This window comes from Oncorhynchus mykiss, chromosome 23 (genome assembly GCF_057628025.1).
Source record: "Oncorhynchus mykiss isolate SJ-2025 chromosome 23, ASM5762802v1, whole genome shotgun sequence".
Taxonomy (NCBI): domain Eukaryota; kingdom Metazoa; phylum Chordata; class Actinopteri; order Salmoniformes; family Salmonidae; genus Oncorhynchus; species Oncorhynchus mykiss.
The window spans coordinates 11,703,383-11,729,697 of NC_143044.1; the positions used below are offsets into that span (position 1 = coordinate 11,703,383).

At 43.9% G+C, this 26,315-nt stretch overlaps 1 protein-coding gene across 22 annotated transcripts in view; it reads right to left on the bottom strand.

Moving 5' to 3' along the window:
• The window catches only part of LOC110502444 (calcium/calmodulin-dependent protein kinase type II subunit gamma), a 130,734-nt gene that overhangs the window by 19,622 nt on the left and 84,797 nt on the right, over positions 1-26,315 (bottom strand). For 2 of the 22 annotated variants that reach the window (XM_036959822.2, XM_036959816.2), the window contains exons 8-17: positions 24,472-24,555; positions 24,046-24,140; positions 22,505-22,627; positions 22,255-22,338; positions 22,109-22,151; positions 20,908-20,967; positions 18,077-18,120; positions 3,229-3,312; positions 1,208-1,252; positions 576-630 (exon numbers count right to left, since the gene is read on the bottom strand). In XM_036959822.2, the coding sequence (XP_036815717.1) occupies positions 576-630; positions 1,208-1,252; positions 3,229-3,312; positions 18,077-18,120; positions 20,908-20,967; positions 22,109-22,151; positions 22,255-22,338; positions 22,505-22,627; positions 24,046-24,140; positions 24,472-24,555 (717 nt within the window). Of the gene's footprint in view, positions 1-575; positions 631-1,207; positions 1,253-3,228; positions 3,313-14,755; positions 14,789-18,076; positions 18,121-20,907; positions 20,968-22,108; positions 22,152-22,254; positions 22,339-22,504; positions 22,628-24,045; positions 24,141-24,471; positions 24,556-26,315 lie in introns of all 22 variants that reach the window. The other 20 variants (XM_036959820.2, XM_090216919.1, XM_036959830.2 and 17 more) reach the window with 12 other exon arrangements.

Genomic DNA, 26,315 nt, shown 5'->3' on the forward strand with positions numbered 1-26,315 from the left:
GGTTCGCTCCTACAGACAGTGAGTCACGTGGCCGTTGCTTGTCATATAAAGCTGGCAGACAGGCATCTTGGCATTCAGTTGCTGTTCGATTGAACGTTAGAATGGGCAAAACGGGTGATCTAAGCGACTTTGAGCGTGGTATGATTGCCGATACTGGAACCGGGACGCGCCTCCTGGGCTTTTTCTACGCACGACAGTGTCTAGGGTTTACCGAGAATGGTGCGACAAACAAAAAACATCCAGTCAGCGGCAGTCCTGTGGCAGAAAACAGCTTGTTAACGAGAGGTCGAAGGAGAATGGCAAGAATCGTGGCGATGGTTAATGGTGTGGGGAATTTCTCTCTAGCACAAGTTAGGTCCCTTGATACCAATTGAGCCACGTTTCCATTCCCCTGAGAATTCAGGCCGTCATGGAGGCAAAGGGGGGTCCGACCCGGTACTAGATGGTGTACTTAATAACCTGTCCTATCTTGCATTCTAGCTCGGTCTTTCTGACAAACACCTGCGCAGACAGTTATATAGATACAAGAAGTGAGAGAACAGAGTAAGTAGAGTAAGTGAAAGTTTGACGTGTACCTTTTCTACTTTTCACATCTTCCTCTTCTGTGGTGTTACAGCTCTCTGTGGAGCCCTGTAGCGGAGAAGAGTGATGGACAGAAACATGGAGGACAGAGAGAAGGAGTAAATGAGAGAAAGAGATAAAGCAGCAGGAAACAGCGTTAGTCTGTGTGGTGAGAGCTGACTTGGGTGAGGCCTTCCCCAGGTGTACGGACAGACGGAAGGTCAGACGGACACTCCCTCAGACGGACACTCCCTCAGAGGAACACAAACCCTGCACAAACCAGCCAGGCAGACAGGAGAGCAAGCGCACGAGGATCCACACCAAACACAGCGTTTTGATGACGCGGGGTACAAACGGTGTGTGTTAAAGACTGCGTGTACTGTGTATGTGGCTTTCTGGTGGCTGAGCCAGTGTGGTTTGGGCGAGTGAGGGACTCGCGCAGCAGGTGTGGCTTGTATGTGTTTTGACGGTTAGTGAGACTAAGAGCGTGACTGTCAGTAGATGTGGAGTGTTTAAGTCTACATGGTGTTAGCATCGCTCTAAGGTACCTTAGTAGAGTTCTAACCACTCTAAGGTATTTTAGCATTAGCATTAACTGCGTTAGACAGCGACTCTTTTGGATTAAAGAGGTACAGTAGCGGCTTACCTTGGTGCCGTCAGCTGGGTTGTGCACAACAGTGGTCTGTGGTTCCTAGGGGAAGCAGGAGAAAGTTTAACATGCGGGGACCACCAGGGAAGGCCCAGAGCGTGTGGGATACACACAGTCCACACACCCAATGCATGTAAACACACACACATAGCCAAGCACAGGAGCCACAGCACAAAGGCAGCAGATGGGCACCGTCATGGGGGGCAATGAGACATGATGGGGGTTTGAGAATTAGAGGATACTACAAAGAGCCACACTACTCCATTCCACTAGAGGAAGGAGCTATGGACTAATGTCACTTATCATTGGAGATATGGCCTCTACGACGTAAAGCAACAGAGGACAAAGAACACACAGAGAGCCTGATATGAGGATGATGGGGTTCGCTTTGAAATGGGATCAGCAGTTCACCCATCAATCCCCTCCCCCCACCTCCCTCATCCCAACCTTGACCCTGCTGTTGTAACCAGTAACCATGGCAACACTCATCGCAAAAGCGCCTAGCTGCTTAAAATACTGCGACACAGACACCCCCAAGTCACTGTCCCACCCACACCAACAAACAGTAGCACAAAAATGGACCCTCCCACAGGACACTGGTCTACGGACTCCACCTCAACAAAACCACCTACACAAATGAAGATGCAGTCCTTTGGCTAACATTAGCCATTAGCTTAAAGGGATAGTGCGACATTTTGGCAATTAAGCCACACAGAAACATAAAAATGGTATCCATGAGTTAATCCGTTTCTGGGTTAGGAGAAACAAAGTCTTAATTTGCCAAAATGTTGCACTATCGGTTTAAATGCTACCACAGGGTCTGACATTCTGCCCTTTAATAAGTTGATGTATTGTAGCTGATTAGAAAAAGCTAGGAGACTGATATAGGATAGGCAGCAATGCCTTGGAACCACTGTCAGATCAACTGAGAGCTGACCCAGAGAGACAAACCATCCTTTAACACTGACCACAGCCAAGTAATCCAACCACATACAGTCGCTTACCAGTAGCCCTAATGGAGAAGAGTAAGAAACTGATCTTACCCATCAGTTTGATGGAGGTGGTCCTGTTATTTGCCTATATTAGAAAAGGGATTCTCTTGTCTGACATTCCACAATGCTACAATGCATTGTTGCATTGCCAAACACCCAGGTTAGGATTCTGACCCTCATACAGGTTTCATGTCTCTCTCAGGTCACTGCAGCTCAGTAGTCTTCCTGATAGACACCACTATACATGTTTCTAGGCTTTTCACCACAGCTCTTCGCTTCCCCTGTAGCTATACATTATTTTAACAGGGCCAAGGACCATCGACAGGACTATACCATTGAGATCATTGGAAAGGGAGATAAAATTTGACTTCAGATGAGATGTGTTTCTTTGACATGGCGCCTGTTGTCTTCACAAGGAGATACACTTACATAGAGGGACTGCATCTTCCATACAATTGGGCTATATCTGTATCCTGACATTGCTGGATCCTGTTTCACCCATGGTTTTAATGAGCTTTTGAATTGTTTTGAAATTGGTATCACATAAATTGTTTTTCATATGACCGCCAATTCAGCTATTGTAACTGTGTAGTATGTCAAATCATCAGCTTTATCAAGGGGGGAGAAATACAAACGCCAAATAGAGACCCCTAGGTATTTTTTATTGTGGCATGTGCAAAATACCATAATTTGTGTATATCTTATTGAGCATTGTCATGCATATCTGTGCATGACAAGAGAGTAAGTCTGGGTAAAACAGGAGCCTAGTGAGAGAGGGTCACAGGCACAAACCAGTTGTTCAGTTTAAAATCATCAAAACCATTGTTAACATCACATTTTTCTCAAAATGGAGGTGAAGAGGAGAGGGTGGAAGAAAGGGAGGGAAAAAGAACAGGGAGAGCCAATGAACAGGGGATGAGACAAACAGATGGCAAAAAGAAAGAACTAAACAGAAACTTAGGGACTAATCCAATGGAACAGGGTGAGTAAAGCAACTATGAGAGAAAGCAAGTATAGATGAGATACCATTGGTGCTGAAGATGATATGCTGCTGTCTTTGGTGCTGCTGGTACTGCTCACTACACTGTTTTTATTGTTGTTTGTCTGCGGCTGGGACAAAAAAAAACAACAACACAAAATGACTTCTACAGAGTGCCCACATAAAAAAAAGACTATAGTATACTATGGAATACATACTATAATATTCACTGTAGTGTTTTTGTGGATTTTACTCCAGCATTCACTTCAGTATTTACTGTAGTATATATAGTTAGCTATAGTATAAATACTGTAGTAAAAAAAAAACTGTAGTATATACTTAAGCAATAAGGCCCACGGGGGTGTGGTATATGGCCAATATACCATGGCTAACGGCTGTTCTTATCCACGATGCAACGCGGAGTGCCTGGATACAGCCTTTAGCCGTGGTATATTGGCCATATACCACAAACCCCCGAGGTGCCTTATTGCTATTGTAAGTGGGTACCAACGTAATTATAGCAGTAAAATGAATGCTCTGTCATACCAGTGGTATACAGTCTGATATACCACGGCAGTCAGCCAAACAGCATTCAGGGCTCAAACCACCCAGTTTATAATAGTAATAATTAATGTAGGGTTTTGCGGAATGTAGTATACTGTAGAGCGTTGCTACCTGACCTGAGCCCGACGGGCCTCGACATTATACATCGGGTTATGCTCGGGTAGAGCTTGTTTTTTCATCAATCAGTAGGGTACGGGCAAGGCCTGGGTATCACTAAATTGATCACTAATAATTTTAAGCGGAGCCATTTGCTCATGCTCTGCTGCATAGTACAGACATACAGTTGAAGTCGGAAGTTTACATATACCTTAGCCAAATACATTTAAACTCAGTTTTTCACAATTCCTGACATGTAATCCCAGTAAAAATTCCCTGTCTTGGGTCAGTTAGGATCACCATTTTATTTTAAGAATGTGAAATGTCAGAATAATAGTAGCGAGAAAGATTTATTTCAGCTTTCATTTCTTTCATCACATTCCCAGTGGGTCAGAAGTTTACATACACTCAATTAGTATTTGGTAGCATTGCCTTTAAATGATTTAACTTGGGTCAAACATTTCCACAAGCTTCCCACAATAAGTTGGGTGAATTTTGGCCCATTCTTCCTGACAGAGCTGGTGTAACTGAGTCAGGTTTGTAGGCCTCTTTGCTCGCACACGCTTTTTCAGTTCAGGCCACACATTTTCTATAGGATTGCGGTCAGGGCTTTGTGATAGCCACTCCAATACCTTGAATTTGTTGCCCTTAAGCCATTTTGCCACAACTTTGGAAGAATGCTTGGGGTCATTGTCCATTTGGAAGACCCATTTGCGACCAAGCTTTAACTTCCTGACTGATGTCTTGAGATGTTGCTTCAATATAGCCACATAATTTTCCTCCTCATGATGTCACCTATTTTGTGAAGTGCATCAGTCCCTCCTGCAAGAAAGCACACCCACAACATGATGCTGCCATCCCCATGCTTCACAGTTGGGATGGTGTTCTTTGGCCTACAAGCCTCCCCCTCTTTCCTCCAAACATAACGATGGTCATTATGGCCAAACTGTTCTATTTTTGATTCATTAGACCAGAGGACATTTCTCCAAAAAGTACGATCTTTGTCCCCATGTGCAGTTGCAAACCATAGTCTGGCTTTTTTATGACGGTTTTAGAGCAGTGGCCTCTTCCTTTTATAGGTTATGTCGATATAGGACTCATTTTACTGTGGATATAGATACTTTTGTACCTGTTTCCTCCAGTATCTTCACAAGGTCCGTTGCTGTTGTTCTGGGTTTGATTTGCACTTTTCGCACCAAAGTATGTTCATCTCTAGGAGACAAAATGCATCTCTTTCCTGAGCGGTATGACGGCTGTGTGGTCCCATGGTGTTTCTACTTGCATACTATTGTTTGTAGATGAACGTGGTCCCTTCAGGCGTTTGGAAATTGCTCCCAAGCATGAACCAGACTTGTAGAGAACTACAATTATTTTTCTGAGGTCTTGGCTGATTTCTTTTGATTTTCCCATGATGTCAAGCAAAGAGGCACTGAGTTTGAAGGTAGGCCTTGAAATACATCCACAGGCACACCTCCAATTGATTCAAATGATGTCAGTTAGCCTATCAGAAGCAGCTAAATGCCATGACATCAGTTTCTGGAATTTTCCAAGCTGTTTAAAAGGCACAGTAAACTTACTGTATGTACAGTGCCTTGCGAAAGTATTCGGCCCCCTTGAACTTTGCGACCTTTTGCCACATTTCAGGCTTCAAACAAAGATATAAAACTGTTTTTTTTGTGAAGAATCAACAACAAGTGGGACACAATCATGAATTGGATCAACATTTATTTCAAACTTTTTTAACAAATCAAAAACTGAAAAATTGGCCGTGCAAAATTATTCAGCCCCTTTACTTTCAGTGCAGCAAACTCTCTCCAGAAGTTCAGTGAGGATCTCTGAATTATCCAATGTTGACCTAAATGACTAATGATGATAAATACAATCCACCTGTGTGTAATCAAGTCTCCGTATAAATGCACCTGCACTGTGATGGTCTCAGAGGTCCGTCAAAAGCGCAGAGAGCATCATGAAGAACAAGGAACACACCAGGCAGGTCCGAGATACTGTTGTGAAGAAGTTTAAAGCCGGATTTGGATACAAAAAGATTTCCCAAGCTTTAAACATCCCAAGGAACACTGTGCAAGCGATAATATTGAAATGGAAGGAGTATCAGACCACTGCAAATCTACCAAGACCTGGCCGTCCCTCTAAACTTTCAGCTCATACAAGGAGAAGACTGATCAGAGATGAAGCCAAGAGGCCCATGATCACTCTGGATGAACTGCAGAGATCTACAGCTGAGGTGGGAGACTCTGTCCATAGGACAACAATCAGTCGTATATTGCACAAATCTGGCCTTTATGGAAGAGTGGCAAGAAGAAAGCCATTTCTTAAAGATATCCATAAAAAGTGTCGTTTAAAGTTTGCCACAAGCCACCTGGGAGACACACCAAACATGTGGAAGAAGGTGATCTGGTCAGATGAAACAAAACGTTATGTTTGGCGTAAAAGCAACACAGCTCATCACCATGAACACACCATCCCCACTGTCAAACATGGTGGTGGCAGCATCATGGTTTGGGCCTGCTTTTCTTCAGCAGGGACAGGGAAGATGGTTAAAATTGATGGGAAGATGGATGGAGCCAAATACAGGACCATTCTGGAAGAAAATCTGATGGAGTCTGCAAAAGACCTGAGACTGGGACGGAGATTTGTCTTCCAACAAGACAATGATCCAAAACATAAAGCAAAATCTACAATGGAATGGTTCAAAAATAAACATATCCAGGTGTTAGAATGGCCAAGTCAAAGTCCAGACCTGAATCCAATCGAGAATCTGTGGAAAGAACTGAAAACTGCTGTTCACAAATGCTCTCCATCCAACCTCACTGAGCTCGAGCTGTTTTGCAAGTAGGAATGAGAAAAAATGTCAGTCTCTCGATGTGCAAAGCTGATAGAGACATACCCCAAGCGACTTACAGCTGTAATCGCAGCAAAAGGTGGCGCTACAAAGTATTAACTTAAGGGGGCTGAATAATTTTGCACGCCCAATTTTTCAGTTTTTGATTTGTTAAAAAAGTTTGAAATATCCAATAAATGTCGTTCCACTTCATGATTGTGTCCCACTTGTTGTTGATTATTTACAAAAAAAATACAGTTTTATATCTTTATGTTTGAAGCCTGAAATGTGGCAAAAGGTCGCAAAGTTCAGGGGGCCGAATACTTTCGCAAGGCACTGTAAACTCTTGACCCAATGGAATTGTGATACAGTGAATTATAAGTGAAATAATATGTCTGTAAACAATTGTTGGAAAAATGACTTGTGTCATGCACAAAGTAGATGTCCTAACCGACTTGCCAAAACTATAGTTTGATAACAAGAAATTAGTTTGAGTGGTTGAAAAACAAGTTTTAATGATTCCAACCTAAGTGTATGTAAACTTCCAACTTCAACTGTATCTGACGAAGTTCATAGCATGGTGTCAGAAGTGCTTCAACCTCGTCAAATATAAAACTGGAGAGATTATTTCTCCGAAAACAATAATGTTCCATGAGTTTTGTCGGAGTTTAGAGTGATGAAAAGTAGCTAACAGCTAACTGCTCTCTAATGTCTAATCATTGAGCAGAGCATCCCAAGCGGAGCCATTGCTATGATTACTCGCAGACTCAGAGCCACCATGAGCAGAGCGTGTGCAGAGCGAACAACACGCATGAGCGAGTGACAGACAGAGAGGAGCAGTTAATGGATTTACTAATGGAAGAAAGTTATTTTGGGTTTTGGGCAGGACCGGGCCTTAAATTTGGCAGAAGTAATCGGGCCTGGGAAGGGTAGGGCCTGAACAGAGCGGGCATGTGTAGGGCTCAGGTTTAAAATTCATGCTCCTGCAGGGCTCTAGTATAGTTTAGTAATATATAGTTTAGCAGTATTTACTATAGTGTTTTAGTATTAATATCTTTGACATAGAAGTATAAGCTTTCTCCTTGAGGTAACTACTGGAGCAATTCACTATATATAGAAAAGTATGTGGACACCCCTTCAAATTAGTGGATTTGGCTATTTCAGACACACTCGTTGCTGACAGGTGTATAATATCGAGCACACAGCCATGCAATCTCCAAAGACAAAGATTGGCAGTAGAATGGCCTTACTGAAGAGCTCAGTGACTTTCAACAAGGCACTGTCATAGGATGCCACCTTTCCAACAAGTCAGTTTGTCAAATTTCTGCCCTGCTAGAGCTGCCCCGGTCAACTGTAAGTGCCATTATTGTGAAGTGGAAGCGTCTAGGAGCAACAACGGCTCAGCTGTGAAGTGGTAGACCACACAAGGTCACAAAACGGGACCGCCGAGGGCTGAAGCGCTCAGTGCATAAAAATCGTCTGTCCTTGCTTGCAAAACTCACTACCGATTTCCAAACTGCCTCTGGAAGCAACGTCAGCACAAGAACTGTTCGTCAGGAGCTTCATGAAATGGGTTTCCATGGCTGAGCAGCCGCACACAAGCCTAAGATCACCCTGCGCAATGCCAAGCAGCTGGAGTCATGCAAAGCTCGCTGCCATTGGACTCTGGAGCTGTGGAAACATGTTCTCTGGAGTGATGATGTCTTCACCATCTGCCAGACCAATGGACGAATATGGGTTTGATGGATGCCAGGAGAATGCTACGTGCCCCAATGTATAGTGCCAACTGTAAGGTTTGGTGGAGGAGGAATAATGGTCTGGGGCTGTTTTTCACGGTTTGGGCTAGTTTCAGTGAAATCTTCAAAACAATGACACTTTAGATGATTCTGTGCTTCCAACTTTGTGGGGAATGCCCTTTCCTGTTTCCGCATGACAATTCCCCTGTGCACAAAGCGAGGTCCATATAGAAATGGTTTGTCAAGATCAGTGTGGAATAACTTGACTGGCCTGCACAGAGCCCTGACCACAAACCCATCAAACACCTTTGGGATGAATTGGAACACCGTCTGCAAGCCAGGTCTAATCACCCGACATCAGTGCCAGACCTCACTAATGCTCTTGTGGCTGAATGGAAGCAAATCCCCGCAGCAATGTTCCAACATCTAGTGGAAAGCCTTCCCAGAAGAGTGGAATCTATTATAGCAACAAAGGGAGCACCAACTCCTTCTTAATGCCCATGATTGTGGAATGAGATGTTCAAAAAGCATGTGTCCACATACTTTTGGCAATGTAGTGTGTACTAAAAGAGAACATTTTCCATAACCTGTTGGCAGGTAGGACTGGGGTCTGAACAGATAATTCAGCGCTTCCAATCTTTTCAATAACCTGTCATGTAAGAGATGTCTTCTTCAGGCTACTGTAAATGTGAGTTGTCTGCCTATAAGTCTATGCAGACAACTGCAGTGTGCCTACCAGTGTGTTTGGGTGGTGTTTTTGCGGGGACAATTGTTGAATACTGTCTTCTGCACAGTGCACATTGCTTTACATTTAGGCAGCAGTGTTTTCCCTTTAATACATCAAATGACTGCCTCTTGAAAGTCGCAAGGAATTTGTAGGTCTAGAAAACCTCGCTCTGAAGACATTGGCACTTCCGTGCGAGCACATTAACATTCTTGACACTAAATGACGTTAGCGTTTTTCTTTCATTTCGGCTGCCTGTGTGGAGGTCTCTATCTGGGTGTTTTTTTTAAGTGGTTTTAAGTCTGTGTCTACCTCTTGAGTGATGTCTTGCTGCATTCGTGTCTGCAGTCTTTGTGGATATTAACATTTCTAAATACACAGGAATAACAACACATGCACTGTAATAATAACTAAGGACTTTGAGAGTAGAAACAGACAGGATCCAGCACTTCGACCTCAATATTGATTGGTACCTGCTGGGGTAAAGAAACCACAGTCCCTGAGGAAAAGCAAAGAACATAGTCTGCGCCACCTTGTGGAGTCAGATCAGAATGAACACTTAACGTCTATGGACTCCAAAGAGACAACTCGATCGCCAATATCGAATAGCTACAGAATCTGGTTGAGGAACGATTTATAAGATACTAGCGACGTCCGAGTCTGTGCATGCAGTGAAATCCCTTGATGAGAAGGTTGTTGTTTCTCCCAAATGGAGAACGTATGGATCTGGAGGTTTTCCTGAGTAAGACAATGAAGAGTAAGTTGCATAGAGAAGAAGAAATGGATCGATTAAAGTCTCTCACCAACAACCCCACAGCCTGACTGTTGCGTAAAGAAACAACACTAGACTCTAAAACTACTTCAAGGCAAAGAAGCCTTCAGAAAGTATTCACACCCCTCGACTTTTTACACATTTAGTTGGGTTAAGGCCTGGAATTAAAATGGGTTAAATTGATATTTTGTGTCACTGGCCAACAGACAATACCTCGTAATGTCAAAGTGGAATTATGCTTTTAGACATTTTTTTTTTTTTTTACAAATGAATTAAAAATGAAAAGCTGAAACGTCTTGAGTCAATAAGTATTTGATCCCTTTCTTATGTCGATCCTGAATAAGTTCAGGAGTAGAAATGTGCTTAACAAGTCACATAATAAGTTGCATGGACTCACTCTGTGTGCAATAATAGTGTTTAACATGGTTGTTTAATTACTACCTACATTACTACCTCCGTACCCCACACATACAAGTGAATTTCAATCACAGATTCAACCACAAAGACCAGGGAAGCTTTCCAATGCCTCGAAAAGAAGGGCACCTATTGGTAGATAGGTAAAAAAAAAGACATTAAATGTCCTTTGGTGGGTGGTGAAGTTATTAATTACACTTTGGATGGTGTATCAATATACCCAGTCACTACAAAGATACAGGCGTCCTTCCTAACTCAGTTGCCTTAGAGGAAACTGCTCAGGGATTTCACCATGCCAAAAGCCACTTTAAAACAGTTACAGAGTTTAATGACTGTGATATGAGAAAACCCAAGGATGGATCAACACCATTGTAGTTACTCCACAATACTAACCTAAACGACAGAGTCAAAAGAAGGAAGCCTGTCCAGAACAAAAAATATTCCAAAACATTTATCCTGTTTAGACACTAAAGTAAAACTGCAAAACATGTGGGAAAGAAAATAACTTTATCTTCTGAATACAAAGTGTTTTGTTTGGGGCAAATCCAACGCAACACATCACCGAGTACCACTCTTCATATTTTCAGGCATTGGGGTGGCTGCATCATGTTATCGGTATGCTTGCCATCGACAAGGACTAAAAATTGAGCTAAGTACAGGCAAAATCCTAGAGGAAAACCTGGTTTAGTCTGCTTTCCAACAGACACTGGAAGACAAATTAACCTTTCAGCAGGGCAATAACCTAAAACACAAGGCCAAATATACACTGCAGTTGCTCACCCAGACAACGTTGAATGTTCCTGAATGGCCTAGTTACAGCTGAATTAAATAATCTTGGAAATCTATGGCAAGACTTGAAAATGTCTAGCAATGATCAACAACCAATTTAACAACCAACGTCAAAGTTCTTAGAGACTTACCAAGAAAGACTCACGGCTGTAATCTCTGCCAAAGGTGATTCACACCCTTGACTCAGGGGTGTAAATACTTATGTAAATGAGATATTTCATTTTCAATACATTTGCAAACATTTCACTGTGTTTTCATTATGCGTTATTGTACTGTACATGTGTGTAAATGGGTGAGCGAAACAAATACGTAATCCATTTTGAATTCTGTCTGTAACACAACAAAATGTGGAATAAGTCAAGGGGTATTAATACGTCCTGTAGGCACTGTCCCTAAATTCGCAACTATCCGTTTAACAGAGAGGTTCTTTAGGAATTCATGAGAGGTGTTGAAAGGTGTAGAGAACTGTGTTCCGTCAATAAAAGGTTAATAGCAATATGCTGTTCAAGTTTCAGCTGGTACTGAAATACTTAACGGTGACAAAATGACAGTGTAACCTTTTGACTCTCTGACGTGCTCACTGGTGCTCAATGCTCAATGCTCGTATGTCGCAAGTCACAACTTCACAGGAGAGCCGTTTGAATGTAAAAAAAAGTATTTTAATCAAAATGCGTTTCTTGGCAGAAATTCCTTCTCGAACATGTGAACTTTCATATGCCGTAATAGCAATCTTGTATGCCATCTGTAAATTTGAATACAATTGTTAAATTACTAGCCTAGTTGGTTAAGCCACAGAAAAAGACAGTAACCTTTCCCCTAGCCATGATTGGCTGAGATAATGAGTGGGCTGGACATGCCAAGAGATGAGTTTCAACACCGGTTGAATATGGCCGAAATTACATTGTTGCCAGGAGCACAGTTACGCCCTGGATAACATGAAAACAGCCCTGCTAGGGCGAGTAAAATGGTCAGAGTTTGTGTGGGGGCTAAAGCTTAAGATGTTTCTTATGGCATTGCACACGGTTAGTGTGAACCAGAGTTACTTGACAAAACAACAATGGGCCAAGCAGGCTGTACATACAAAACGGAAAGGACACAGGACATCTTATTTAATGAAAGGGTTGCAGTCTGCCGTGAAGCTTTCATCCATGCATATGGGTAAGAGTCTAGCTACTGTTTCAGATATTATACAGTTGAAGTCAGAAGTTTACATACACCTTATCCAAATACATTTAAACTCAGTTTTTCACAATTCCTGACATTTAATCCTAGTACAAATTGCCTGTTTTAGGTCAGTTAGGATCACCACTTTATTTTAAGAATGTGAAATGTCAGAATAATAGTAGAGAGAAATATCTATTTCAGCTTTTATTTCTTTCATCACATTCCCAGTGGGTCAGAAGTTTACATACACTCAATTAGTATTGGGTAGCATTGCCTTTAAATTGTTTAACTTGGGTCAAACATTTTGGGTAGCCTTCCACAAGCTTCCCACAATAAGTTGGGTGAATTTTTGCCCATTCCTCCTGACAGAGCTGGTGTAACTGAGTCATGTTTGTAGGCCTCCTTGCTCGCACACACTTTTTCAGAACTGCCCACAAATTTTCTATAGGATTGGGGTCAGGTCTTCGTGATGGCCACTCCAATACCTTGACTTTGTTGTCCTTAAGCCATTTTGCCACAACTTTGTAAGCCATCCCCCGTGCTTCACAGTTGGGATGGTGTTCTTCAGACTGCAAGCCTCCCCTTTTTTCCTCCAAACATAACAATGGTCATTATGGCCAAACAGTTCTATTTTTGTTTCATCAGACCAGAGGACATTTCTCCAAAATGTACGATCTTTATCCCCATGTGCAGTTGCAAACCGTAGTCTGGCTTTTTTATGGCGGTTTTGGAGCAGTGGCTTCTTCCTTGCTGAGCGGCCTTTCAGGTTATGTCGATATAGGACTCGTTTTACTGTGGATATACAGTGGGGCAAAAAAATATTTAGTCAGCCACCAATTGTGCAAGTTCTCCTACTTAAAAAGATGAGAGAGACCTGTAATTTTCATCATAGGTACACTTCAACTATGACAGAAAAAATGAGGGAAAAAAATCCAGAAAATCAAATTGTAGGATTTTTAATGAATTTATTTGCAAATTATGGTGGAAAATAAGTGGTGGTGGAAAAGCTGACATTTACGGAGTCGGAATTGGCCCAATACTGTATAGCTTACTGTATTTTTACAGCTATTCTACATTGCATATATTTTTATGGAGTGTGTATGGTGTTGTGGGGAGTGTGCAGAGGTGGTAAGCATGGGGTTTGAGGTAGTGCTGGTTTGGCGTGGTGCAGGGGGGCCAGAGAGGAGCGGGGCCCGGCTGTGGGATGGACCCTAATGATGCTCAGAGTGAGGTAAGTAGGTGCCTGCACATGCACTCCACATCTCCTGTGCCTCAGCCTTACCTAATTCCGGGACTCAAGGTCTGCAGCACTGCTGGATTTTATCCTTCCCCTCTAATCAGGGACTAATTCAGACCTGGAACACCAGGTGATTGGAATTTCTGGTCAATCAGTAACACTGATCAATCAATCAATGACCAGGAAGAAAATAAAACCAGAGGTAGTGCGGAACTCAAGGCATGGATTTGACTACCCTTGTCCTGTGGGTTACTACAGAGAGGCTGGGATTGGATAACCATTTCAGTGTGTCCCCAAAGTATGTATTGTTCACAAGAGACAAGTGAAGTCTCCACCCATTTTCGTTTCTACTGGGTTGTTGCTGCTAAAGATTGTTTTGCGGGCAACCAAGACAGAGAAAACTAAAGTTGGAAAAAAGACTTGAAGGAGAAAAAAAACATGAGGGTCCAATAAATACTCGAAGACCTGAGAAATGAAGAATAAAAAATATAGATATTTACAACGGCACAAATGTCCCCTATTCCTGTTGCTAGGCCAAGCCTGCTGCCATGGGATACATGGCCATGGTGGTGGTAATGTGTGGTGGGGTGGGGGGGGGTCCTCAGAGAGAAAGAGTCACTTGTGTGTCCATTTTCAAACAGATCCTGAAAAGCCTGCTTTAAATGTTCTCTCTCCTATACAGAACAAATGTCCTATTTCTTTTCCGCTGCAGTTTTACTTTTATGGCCCATTTTTTTCTGCTGTTTGGAGGGTTGTAAGGGAAAGACCTTGGCTATGGTTTGGGGTTTGAGTTTTTGGCTTGGCACTGACCTACAGCTTCCTTCTAGGCAACCCTAGAGCTGTGAGCCAAGGTGAGGGGTGAGGGGACCTACTCTGTGGGGAGACAGTGTGCTAGTCCATAGGCAGGTAGGTTTGGGCCGGTTTCTAGGGAGAGCATTGATGGGGAATGCAGATGGTGTGTGTGTGTGTGTGTGTGTGTGTGTGTGTGTGCGCACGGGTGCGTGCGTGTACAGTACGTGAGAATGTGTGTGTGTGTGTGTGTGTGTGTGTGTTTTAGCTCATGTACTGTAGGTACATGTTCTGCGGAAGGGAAATGGTTCTGGTGGTGAGCATGTTGGGGGATGTTGGATGGAGTTGAGAGAGCCAATGGAATTCCAACAAGACAAACTGCCACAGACCCTCTAGCACCTCAACCGAGAGAGAAAGAGAGAGAGAGTGAAAAGACAGAGCAGATCTCACCATTAAACAAACACTGGAGCTGGACTTCCTTTTCTGAACAGATAGCAACAGAGAGGAGGGGAAAAAACAGGGCATCATAGGGAAAAAGGAACCAATAAAAATAGGACAAATAAAGCTTCCATAAAGCTTCCAGTTAGATCCCAAAGAGAAAGAAAGCACCACAAGAGCTTTGAGAGGGACAAATGGGAAACATAGAGGGAGGGCTTCCTAACAATAAAACAAAATGACATAGCTGTAAAGCAATATGGATCTATTAACTTCAGGATCGGTGGGTCCCCCCCGCGGGACGGTTGAGCTAGCGTAGGCTAATGCGATTAGCATGAGGTTGTAAGAACAAGAAAATTTCCCAGGACATAGACATATCTGATATTGGCAGAAATCTTAAATTCTTGTTAATCTAACTGCACTGTTCAATTTACAGTAGCTATTGCAGTGAAAGAATACCATGTTATTGTTTGAGGAGACTGCACAGTTATGAACTTGAAAAGTTATTAATAAACCAATTAGGCGCATTTGTCTTGATACAACATTTTGGACAGAAATGCAATGGTTCATTAGACCAGTCCAAAATATTACACATACACTGCTGCCATCTGGTGGCCAAAGTCTAAATTGTGCCTGGGCTGGAATAATACATTATGGCCTTTCTCTTGCATTTCAAAGATGGTACAAAAAAAATTCAAAAAACTGTAGTTTTTTTTCTTTGTATTTTCTTTTACCAGATCTAATGTGTTATATTCTCCTACATTCCTTCACATTTCCACAAACTTCAGTGTTTCCTGTCAAATGGTATCAAGAATATGCATATCCTTGCTTCAATGCCTGAGCTACAGGCATTTAGATTTGGGTATGTCATTTTAGGCGAAAATTGAAAAAAAGGGGCAGATCCCTATTAATATTCGACACATTTTTCCAGCTAAAATAAAATGGTTTGAAAATCTCCTGGAACTTAAATTCTTAATGTGTGTGTGCATGTGATGTAACCTTAAGGTGGGTCACAATTGTGTACTTAGTTGATTTCATGATATCTACGACCGTTGGATATCCATTCCTCCCTTATTTTATTTATATATATATATATATATATATATATATATATATATATATATATATATATTATTGATATTTGTAAATTGACCAATGATATCGTGCCAGAGCCGGCCATGATTACAAACACCTGCATGTACTACCCCTACTGTATTTATTTATTTTGCTCCTCTGCACCCCATTATTTCTATCTCTACCTTGCACATTTCACTGCAAATCTACCATCCCAGTGTTTTACTTGCTATATTGTATTTACTTCGCCACCATGGCATTTTTTTTGTTTGTTTTTTTGCCTTTACCTCCCTTATCTCCCACCCCATTTGCTCACATTGTATATAGACTTATTCTCCTACTGTATTATTGACTGTATGATTGTTTTACTCCATGTGTAACTCTGTGTCGTTGTATGTGTCAAACTGCTTTGCTTTATCTTGGCCAGGTCGCAATTGTAAATGAGAACTTGTTCTCAACTTGCCTACCTGGTTAAATAAAGGTGAAAAAAAAAATGTGTCCAATGGAAACCTATATTTAAGCAATAAGGGGCGAGGAGGTGTGGTATATGGCCAATATACCATGGCTAAGGGCTGTTCTTATGTGCGATGCAACGCAGAGTGCCTGGATATATCCCTTAGCCATGGGATATTGCAGTGGTTGAAAAAATACCCAATTGTCATACTTGAGTAAAAGTAAAGATACCTTCATAGAAAATGACTCAAGAAAAAGTGAGTCACCCAGTAAAATATTACTTGAGTAAAAAGCTAAAAGTATTTAAATATATTAAATATACTTATCAAAAGTAAAAGTATAAATAATTTCAAATTCCTTATATTAAGCAAAGCAGAGGCACCATTGAATGTTTTTTTTTACATTCACGGATAGCCAGGGGCACACTCCAACACTCAGACATAATTTACAAATGAAGAATGTGTTTAGTGAGTCCACCAGATCAGTGGCAGTAGGGATGACCAGGGATGTTCTCTTGGTAAGTGCGTGAATTGGACCATTTTCCTGCTAAGCCTTCAAACTGGAATGAGTACTTTTGGGTGTAAGGGAAATTGCATGGAGTAAAAAGTACATTACTTTCTTTAGGAATGTAGTAAAGTAAAAGTAAAAGTAGTCAAATATATAAATATTTAAAGTAAAGTACAGATACCCCAAAAAATAACTACTGGTATATTGGCCATATACCACAAACCCTCGAGGTGCCTTATTGCTATTATAAACTTGTTACCAACGTAATTAGAGCAGTAAAAATAAATGCTTTGTCACACCTGTGATATATGGTCTGATATACCACGGCTGTCAGCCAATCAGCATTCAGGGCTCGAACCACCCAGTTTATAAATACTTGTGACCTGCGTGGTTTGACATGAAACCCTGATAAAGACAGCTGTGGAAACATTGGTGAATAAATGATTGCATCGGTGCTACTACGGTGTGCAGCTTTAAACCTGGGTATTGTTTGGCCTTTGTCGATCACGGCAATTCACTGCATGCACTGACTCCTTGTTGAACAGGGAGAATCCCTTAGGATCAGAGGAGAGGAGAGGTTCGCTGCACCACAGGAATTGTGGAAAAGATCATGCTTAGCTAAGTCCGTTTTTTAGAAAGCCTGTCCATAACGCAGGCTCTTTGTTCCTCTTTAGTTGCACAGAAAAATTGACTTTTAACTCCATTCTCCCGTTCTCAAATGTGAAATGAACTGTCCATCAGCTGCCAGCTACAACTCATTGGTCCCGTTAGAGGGGCCCACGGTAGGAACTAGTGGACAAAAAAGCATTCTTGCCTTTCTGTGCTAGCTGTCTGCACACAGTCACACAAATCCACACACACAAAAATACACAAACAGACTCACACATATACACACAAATCATAACTTTACTATGGGTGTAGACAATATATGCTATAAAATCTGGACAGCTGAGATGGACAGTGAAGTAATATTTACCTATAATAACCTTATATCATTCCCCCTAGCAAGTGATAATATTATTTCAACTGTCTGTCATTTTATATACATTACAGACACTGAGTTGTGAGATGTCTTAAGATGTCTTGCGGAAGGGGAGACCAAAACGCTTTTCTTTCCATTCCAACAGTATACACAGGAAATCTGTCTCCTAACACCAACACACTTCTCAGGGAGAGACAGAGAGAGACAGAGAGAGACAGAGAGAGACAGAGAGAGACAGAGAGAGAGACAGAGAGAGAGAGAGCGTTCAAAAGAGTAGAGAAAAAGAAAAGAGGCACAGAATTTCCATTTAGCCCACTTACCTTCACTCCACCATCCGATTTTTTGTTTAGTAAACTTTTGCATGCTGAAACAGAAGAGGGAGAGGGCCAGACGTTAAGGACATGACTAAACTAACGTAGCAGGCGTTAAGGAAACGCCTGAGCGGGGTCCCCGCATCCGGTTTCCAGGGGAAGAGGAAGCTAGGTTGAAGATACTGTATCCCTGAAAACCGGATGTTTCCGGTTTCTACCGACCCGCATCAATCAACCTGGAACCATAATACTGTAGGAAACATAGGTCAGAAAAATAGAGGACAGTGATGTCACAAGTCTCTGTGGTCACCGAGGTGAAGAACTGCTCAGGAGTCATCTGATGCTCGAGACTTGAACAGTAAATTCTGTAGGGAGTAGGGTATGTACAGTGAGAACAGGGTGGTACAACACAGTACCGTTTCCTTTTAGGCATGCCCCACAGACATATTATCACATACATTGTCTCCACGCCACACACACTGTACATACATTACAGCACAGAGCATACGCTCACATAGAAAAAGAAAAATGACAGAGAGCCACATAAACAGAAAGAGACACACAGAGACGGACAGAAACCCTCACACACATATACAGTGGGGCAAAAAAGTATTTAGTCAGCAACCAATTGCGCAAGTTCTCCCACTTAAAAAGATGAGAGAGGCCTGTAATGTTCATCATAGGTACACTTCAACTATGACAGACAAAATGAGAAAAAAAATCCAGAAAATCACATTGTAGGATTTTTAATTAATTTATTTGCAAATTATGGTGGAAAATAAGTATTTGGTCACCTACAAACAAGCAAGATTTCTGGCAAGATTACAGGCCTCTCTCATCTTTTTAAGTGGGAGAACTTGCACAATTGGTGGTTTACTAAATACTTTTTTGCCCCACTGTATGATAACCATCAATCAGGTTTCAAAGATCCTCAAAATCCCTTAGCTTCCTTTGACACAAGTAGGAAGGAGGGCAAGGAAAAGAACACAAGATAAAAAAAATCCATATTCAGTATCTTGGTCTTTATATAAAGTGACAACGACGACTGCAGGCAAACATTGGTCTCAGGCTCGTTCGCAGGTGCTTCATGCGATAAGGTGCTTTGTGGGTCATATCATAAGCTCGGCATGCATTATCCACTGCAAACTAACAGCTCCCAGAGTGCAGCTCAGTTAAAGAGTGCATCATAGGGATGAAAGGGAGACACCCTGCCTGCCGCCTGGTATAGATTGGATCCAAGCTTCTAAAGACTGTATTGCAGGCGGAAGCCGTAAGCAGTATATCCTCTTTCAACCGCTGCAATTAAAAGAAGTGAATACCATCTATCATCGTTGTAGGAGACTTGTAAGATCATGATCAGGGGGTCAGAAACAAGTCACCAAACAAACAGCAACAGAAAGGGCAGGGTCGGGGTCCAAGTGTTAGACCAGCCAACAAGCAGCCAGTGACAGAAGTGTACTTCCTTTCACCCATAGGAAGGTACAGATAGGAAGAAATCAAACGGAGCAAGCAAGACGCCAGAGATAAAGCAAGAGAGAGAAATCAGAACCACTCCGGTGCATCTGGTAACCCATGAAGGCTGACAGAGGCACAGATACATGCTGGCTTGCTGGAGGTACCAGGCCATGCAGAGGAATGCTGTGGAGTATGGGCAGAGATAGACTGGGCGATCAGCTGGGCATTGACTAGGATCTGTGGATCTTAACTGGACTTATTTGCGAGGCAAAGGTAACCGGGTAACCGATTGTTTGTTTTTAGTCCTTATTAATTAGGGCCAAGACTGCCCAAATGTTTGTTGACAAAGCTTTATTTGTTGGAAAAAAAGAGAGACATGCTCACACTGCAGTATGTAGACTGGCACGCATATTGTGCATGCACATACACACATTGTCCTGTTGTGACTGAGAGTGCATTAACTAGGTTATGTTACAGGTCTGAAATCAGTCTGAATAAACGGAGAGAAAGTAAGACCAGTGTCAGCGGCAACGACATGGATAAGGTAAAGCCAAATAGATAATGCACCTGACTAATGGAATTATTATGGAAAGGAGATTGTTGTGTGCTATCACACAGCAGCGCTACGGCAGAAGGAGTTAGAGGCATAGCCTCAGGCCAGCCTGAATATAGCAGGCTAACTGCATTTCCTCTCCGACATCTTCCCTGATTTGGTGAGAGTGTGTGTGTCTGTGTGTGGGTGTGTGTATGTGTGTGCGCATGTGAGTGTGTGGGCAGGTGTGCGTGGGTGTGTGTGCGTGGGTGTGTGTGCGTGGGTGTGTGTGCGTGGGTGTGTGTGCGTGGGTGTGTGTGTGTGGGTGTGTGTGGGTGGGTGTGACCATAAAAAGTATGGCTATTACCTTCAGTTCTAATGTCAGTGGAACATCACACAGTTCTAATGTGATCTGTCCATGGCTCATGAATACAAAACCATAATGCATTTTGAGTGTCACACTGTCAGTTACCAGGTACCTGCCTGCAAAACACCATAACAAGGCTGTGACAGGTCTTAAAATCATATGCATGGGCCCATAGAACAAGGTGTCTGTAAAGCACGGGTTAGGGTCCTGCGTTCTAAGCCTTAGGTAGGGCCAGCCTTGGTCCATAGTCATGGATCACTCAGAGGGTGTAGTGCGGGCGTGGAGAGGGAAGGAGAGGGTTTGGGGGGCAGCGGGTGTTGTGTGTGTGAAAGGCCACTCCGGAGCAGTACAGTACGTGCCAGTGTGCGAGCTGGTGGGGCAACCAATGGTCAGTGGCTGGCACCCCGGGCCACATGCTAACAAGACCAGGGGGCAGTGTTGGCACAGTGCCAGGTTGCTGCGGCTCCACTGCCCTGACTGACATACCTTCTGAAGCCAGAGCAGCCGTGCTGGTGGTGGCTGCGGGGCTGGTGTGCTGTCGGCCCACTATTGGACAGAGAGGCATTCAGTTGGGAGGGATCAACCAGAGGATAGGCGGAGCCTCCATAGAGCACAGTGTCACTTCCTTCTTTAAGTGCCTGGTCCCAGCTTCACTCAACTCACCCACCATTTTCATGTCATGGGGGGGGATTTGAAGTCCATGGATACATCCATCCATGGCCTCCAAACTGTACATCCTACCAGATACTGATACTTACCCCAGTGTGCACACTCAATGTTAGCAAACACAAAAAAACACCTTCAACGGCCCATCATCGATAACAACCGGTTATTCAAAAATATCCACATAAAACACTGAGATCGACAAGTGTTATGAAGCAACATCGAATTCCTGGGATGCAGGACACAACTTAGTATCCCAGTATTCCTGGGACGCAGGACACAACTTAGTATCCCAGTATTCCTGGGACGCAGGACACAACTTAGTATCCCAGTATTCCTGGGCCGCAGGACACAACTTAGTATCCCAGTATTCCTGGGATGCAGGACACAACTTAGTATCCCAGTATTCCTGGGACGCAGGACACAACTTAGTATCCCAGTATTCCTGGGACGCAGGACACAACTTAGTATCCCAGTATTCCTGGGACGCAGGACACAACTTAGTATCCCAGTATTCCTGGGACGCAGGACACAACTTAGTATCCCAGTATTCCTGGGACGCAGGACACAACTTAGTATCCCAGTATTCCTGGGACGCAGGACACAACTTAGTATCCCAGTATTCCTGGGACGCAGGACACAACTTAGTATCCCAGTATCCCTGGGACGCAGGTGGCTTGTGGATTCATACAAGGACAAACAACCTACTCTACAAGTCTGCAGTTTACAACGCTCCTTATTACGAGTGACATGATCGTATTTATAACGTCTGTATGACAACGGGACACCTCAACGCATCTACTCAGGACATATTTCGGTTTCAGAGACATTATACTAAGTCTTCAAGTTTCCTCTCTAAGGGCAATTCAATCGGCGGTAAGGGCACCAAACCCGCTTTACGTTACTCAACACTTCTGAACAAACAGAATGTATCATTGTCCATCGTGGAATCATTTTGACTTACTCAAACTTAGAACGACGCTAAAGCCATTCTAAATGCGAACCCCCAGGTGCCCCCCCTCACCTGAGAAGTTTCTGGTCACCAGCATGGTGGTGAGGATGGCTCCCTGGGGAAGACACAGAATACAAGGTTAGTATACCATCTCTCTAACACAACAGATGGGATATATACGTGTGCTGTTGTATGCGCTCGTGCGTGTCTGCACACACCTTGAGTTTTCTCCTGGCGTTGAACTTGCGCAGGCACTCCACGGTCTCTTGACGATGCATCATGGAAGCCACAGTGGAGCGTTGCTGGATTGGGGGGGGGGGGGGGAGAGGACGACAGGAAAGAGGAGATTGAACAACAGATCAATGACTAGGCTGTGGCAGCACCAGTTACGGAGGTATGATGGGGCCAACGTCACCAGAATGCAGTACCGATTCCATCCACAAGTAAAACCCAAGGTGAATGACTTACGCAGACCCATGGGTGCTTGAGGGCCTGGTCAGCAGTGATCCTCTTGGTAGGGTTGATAGTCAGCATCTGGTTAATCAGGTTCTTGGCTTCGGGGGTCACTGTGTCCCACTCAGGGGAGGGAAACTGGGAGGGAGAGAGAAGGGGGGCGAGAGAGAGCGAGAGAAGGGGGGCGAGAGAGAGAGAGAGAAGGGGGGCGAGAGAGAGAGAGAGAAGGGGGGCGAGAGAGAGAGAGAAGGGGGGCGAGAGAGAGAGAAGGGGGGCGAGAGAGAGAGAGAGAGAGAGAGAGAGAGAGAGAGAGAGAGAGAGAGAGAGAGAGAGATGGTTATTGCATTATGTCAAGACGGTACGAGGACAGAAACAGACACAAATACACACAGACACTCAACAGCCCGGTGCTCTTTGTGATGGAGATTTATTGAAATAGTAAGCACAATGATAGAGAGACTGAGGAGGAGGAGATAGTGCTGGTCATGGCAGGTCTTTCCGCTTCAATCGTCCGGCTGCCCCACACTAATGCCCTGCCTGGTCCTCACAATCCTTCAGGAGAGCTACTAGGTGTGCCAGCTTTTGCTCCAACCCAGTTGTAACACATCCGAACCTGAATTAGAAGGTAATTAGTAAGTATCTGGTCAACAGATAACTGTAGTTAGCAGAATGATGTGTGCTAAATTCGTGTTGGAGCAAAAATCTGCAAGAATGTACAGTAGCTCTCCAGTAGAGAGGGTTGGCACCCCTGCCCCAAATCAAAAGCACACGTAATACAAGTTATAGTCCTGCTGCATGTATACATATCACAGCATCCTTGTTAGCTTGGATTCTTCAAGCACTAGTTTGAGCTGTGCCCCTGGCCGCCACACTGCTGTAGTGTCTACTAGGCCCCTCACCCTCGATTAACAACTGCAGAGGGCCGCTCTGACATGATCGATGGGCAGGAAACACAGCTCTCTATCGCGAGCCAATTTCAAAATGAAGGAGAGCTACATCTGGACCGGGTCCGCTTGGGTCGTTGCGGGGACCTGAAAGTGTGTGCGTTCGTGATTGCGTGCGAGGAACACTACCCGAGCAAAAGTGTGCACTCAGACAGGCAAACACTCTCTCTGTTGGGGACACACACACACACAAACACCCACACACACACAGAGTGAGGCTGTTCCCCCTCTCCTTCCATCAGTGCAGTGTTAATGGCCTGAGAGCTGCTAAAAGCTCCTGCCAGCCCAAACCAACACCACTCCACTGCATCTCTACAGCTCTCCCTCCATCCCTCTCACCCAAGGCCTCATCCAAACTGACACATGTACGTAAACGGACAGACATAAAGACATAGACAGATTTACCCACACAAACACACAAGATATTACTCACCACTCTGAGTCAAGGACACTAACAAGGCACACAAACGCAAAAATGCACACACAGGCACACACACACTGGCATCTCAGTGAATTTGACGTTAATCACGCACACACAAATCTGTTCTCATCCCATAGTGGTGAATGGTAAACAGAGAGAGAGAGAGAGAAGGGCAGATGGTCACTACTCACATCGTAGGCCCCAGCCTTGATCTGCTGATAGAGCTTGTGCTGGTCCTCATCCCAGAAGGGAGGGTAGCCCACCAGGAGAATGTACAGGACCACACCTGCACACCGAACACACACACAGGGGGTTAGTACACACACACACACACACACAGCTATGTCTCACTATACTTGTGAGGACTTTTTTTTCCCATTAATAATCCTACTTTTCCTAACCCTAACCTTAACCCCTAAACCTAACCACTAACGCCTAACCCTAATTCTAACCCTAACCCCATAGCCTAAAATAGCCTTCTTAAAAGTGAGGACCGGCAAAATGTCCTCACTTCTCTGAATTGTAGTTGGCTTACTATTCTTAGGAGGACTTCTGGTACTCACAAGTATAGTAAAATGTGTACACATACACACACACAGGTTGGAGGAGTCACTCACCACATGCCCAGATATCCACCGGCTTGCCGTAGGGGTCCTTCCTCAAGACCTCTGGAGAGAGGTAGCCCGGAGTGCCTGCAAAACCTACATCAGCAAATAGCATGTCAAAAAGAATAAAACCAAAGTCTAGGATCTAATGTAATGACATTGCCAGAGAAGTGTACCAACACGGCATTCCGTCAAAACCCCCTATCATCCCCATTCAGAAGAGCTATATCAATGAGTAGCACTATGATCTGAGAAGAAAGAACCAGCCAGAATTCCAATCACAGATGTCCAGTCTGTCCCTGGAACTCAGTGTGCACAGACTTCTGTCTCATTGGCTAGATAAGACCAAGTCTGCTAATTTGGAGCTTATTCCTCAACACCAATCTAATAAACATCTATTAATGCATGTGGGCACTCAGCCAAGGCCCGCTGGCCCCTGTTTCTCTCTGGAGTGCGGTGTAAGTGACAGGTTCAAACCACTCTGTCTGGAGAGGTGGACAAGGGGGGGGGGGGGGGGGTCAAATCAAAAGGTTGTCAGATTAAAGGTGAGGGTCCCTACTGTCAATACTGCACAACCTCTGGGCCCACTACATTGATGTGCAAATGCCAAGCGACATTATGCCAGTGAGTAAGAGATGGAGAGCAGAGCTATGGAAGGAATGGAGGGATGAGCAGAAGAGTGGGTGGTGGGATGAAAGAGGTACAGAGGAGGGCAGGATGGGGAAGGAGCAGAGGTGGAGGTAAAGTATTGGCACTGGCCCATAGGACTGCAGTTGTAAGATCGGTGCCATTAAAGAGTACTGCTTATCCTTTTTTATTCACTGCAGACATTTAACTTACATTTTAGTCAGTTAGCAGATTCTAAATTTAGCGACTTACAGTTAGTGCACCTTAAAGATAGCTAGGTGAGACAACCACACATCTCAGTCATACTAAGTCAATTTTTCCTCAACAAAGTAGCTATCAGCAAAGTCAGAGCTAGTAAGAAAGAACATTTTAAAATAAGTCAAGTGTGAGTGTTAGGTTACTTAAAATATTCTTTAAAGAGGTAGGGTTTCAGATGTTTTTGGAAGATGGGCAGGGACTGTGCTATCGTCAGGGAAAAGCCAAGAGACCAGATGTGCCAGAAAAGAGTACTCGTGTTGGTGTGTGGGTTTGAGCATAGCCTGAAGGTAGGGAGGGGCAGTTCCTCTTGCTGTTCAGTAGGTAAGTGCCATGGTCTTGTAGTGGATGCGAGCTTCGACTTGAATCCAGTATAGGGTGCGGGGGAGCGGGGTGACATGGGAGAACTTGGGAAGGTTGAATACCAGGCAGGCTGCGGTGTTCTGGATAAGTTGCAAGGCTTTGATGGCACAAGATGGGAGCCCAGCCAACAGTGAATTACAGTAGTCCAGACGGGAGATGACCAGTGCCTGGATTATGACCTGTGCCGTTTCCTGTGTGAGGTGAGGTCGTACTCTACAGATGTTGCAGAGCATGAACCTGCAGGAGCTCTGATGTTTGCAGAGAACCTCAGGGTGTTGTCTAGGGTCAGGCAAAGGTTATTTGCACTTTGGAAGGGGGACACCGTAGACTTGTCAACCATGATGGAGAAGTCTTGGAGCACGGCAGGCCTTCCCAGGAAGGAAGAGCAGCTCTGTCTTGTCGAGGTTGAGCTTGAGGTGGTGGCCCCACATCCAAGCAGAGATAGGCACGGGTATCAGAAGGGGGGAAGGAGAAAAGTTGTTGAGTTTCATCCGCATAGCAATGATAGGACAGACCATGCAAGGATTTGACGGACCCAAGTTACTTGGTGTTTAGAGAAAAGAGGAGAGGGCCCAGACCTGAGCCCTGGGGAACACCAGTAGTGAGAGCAT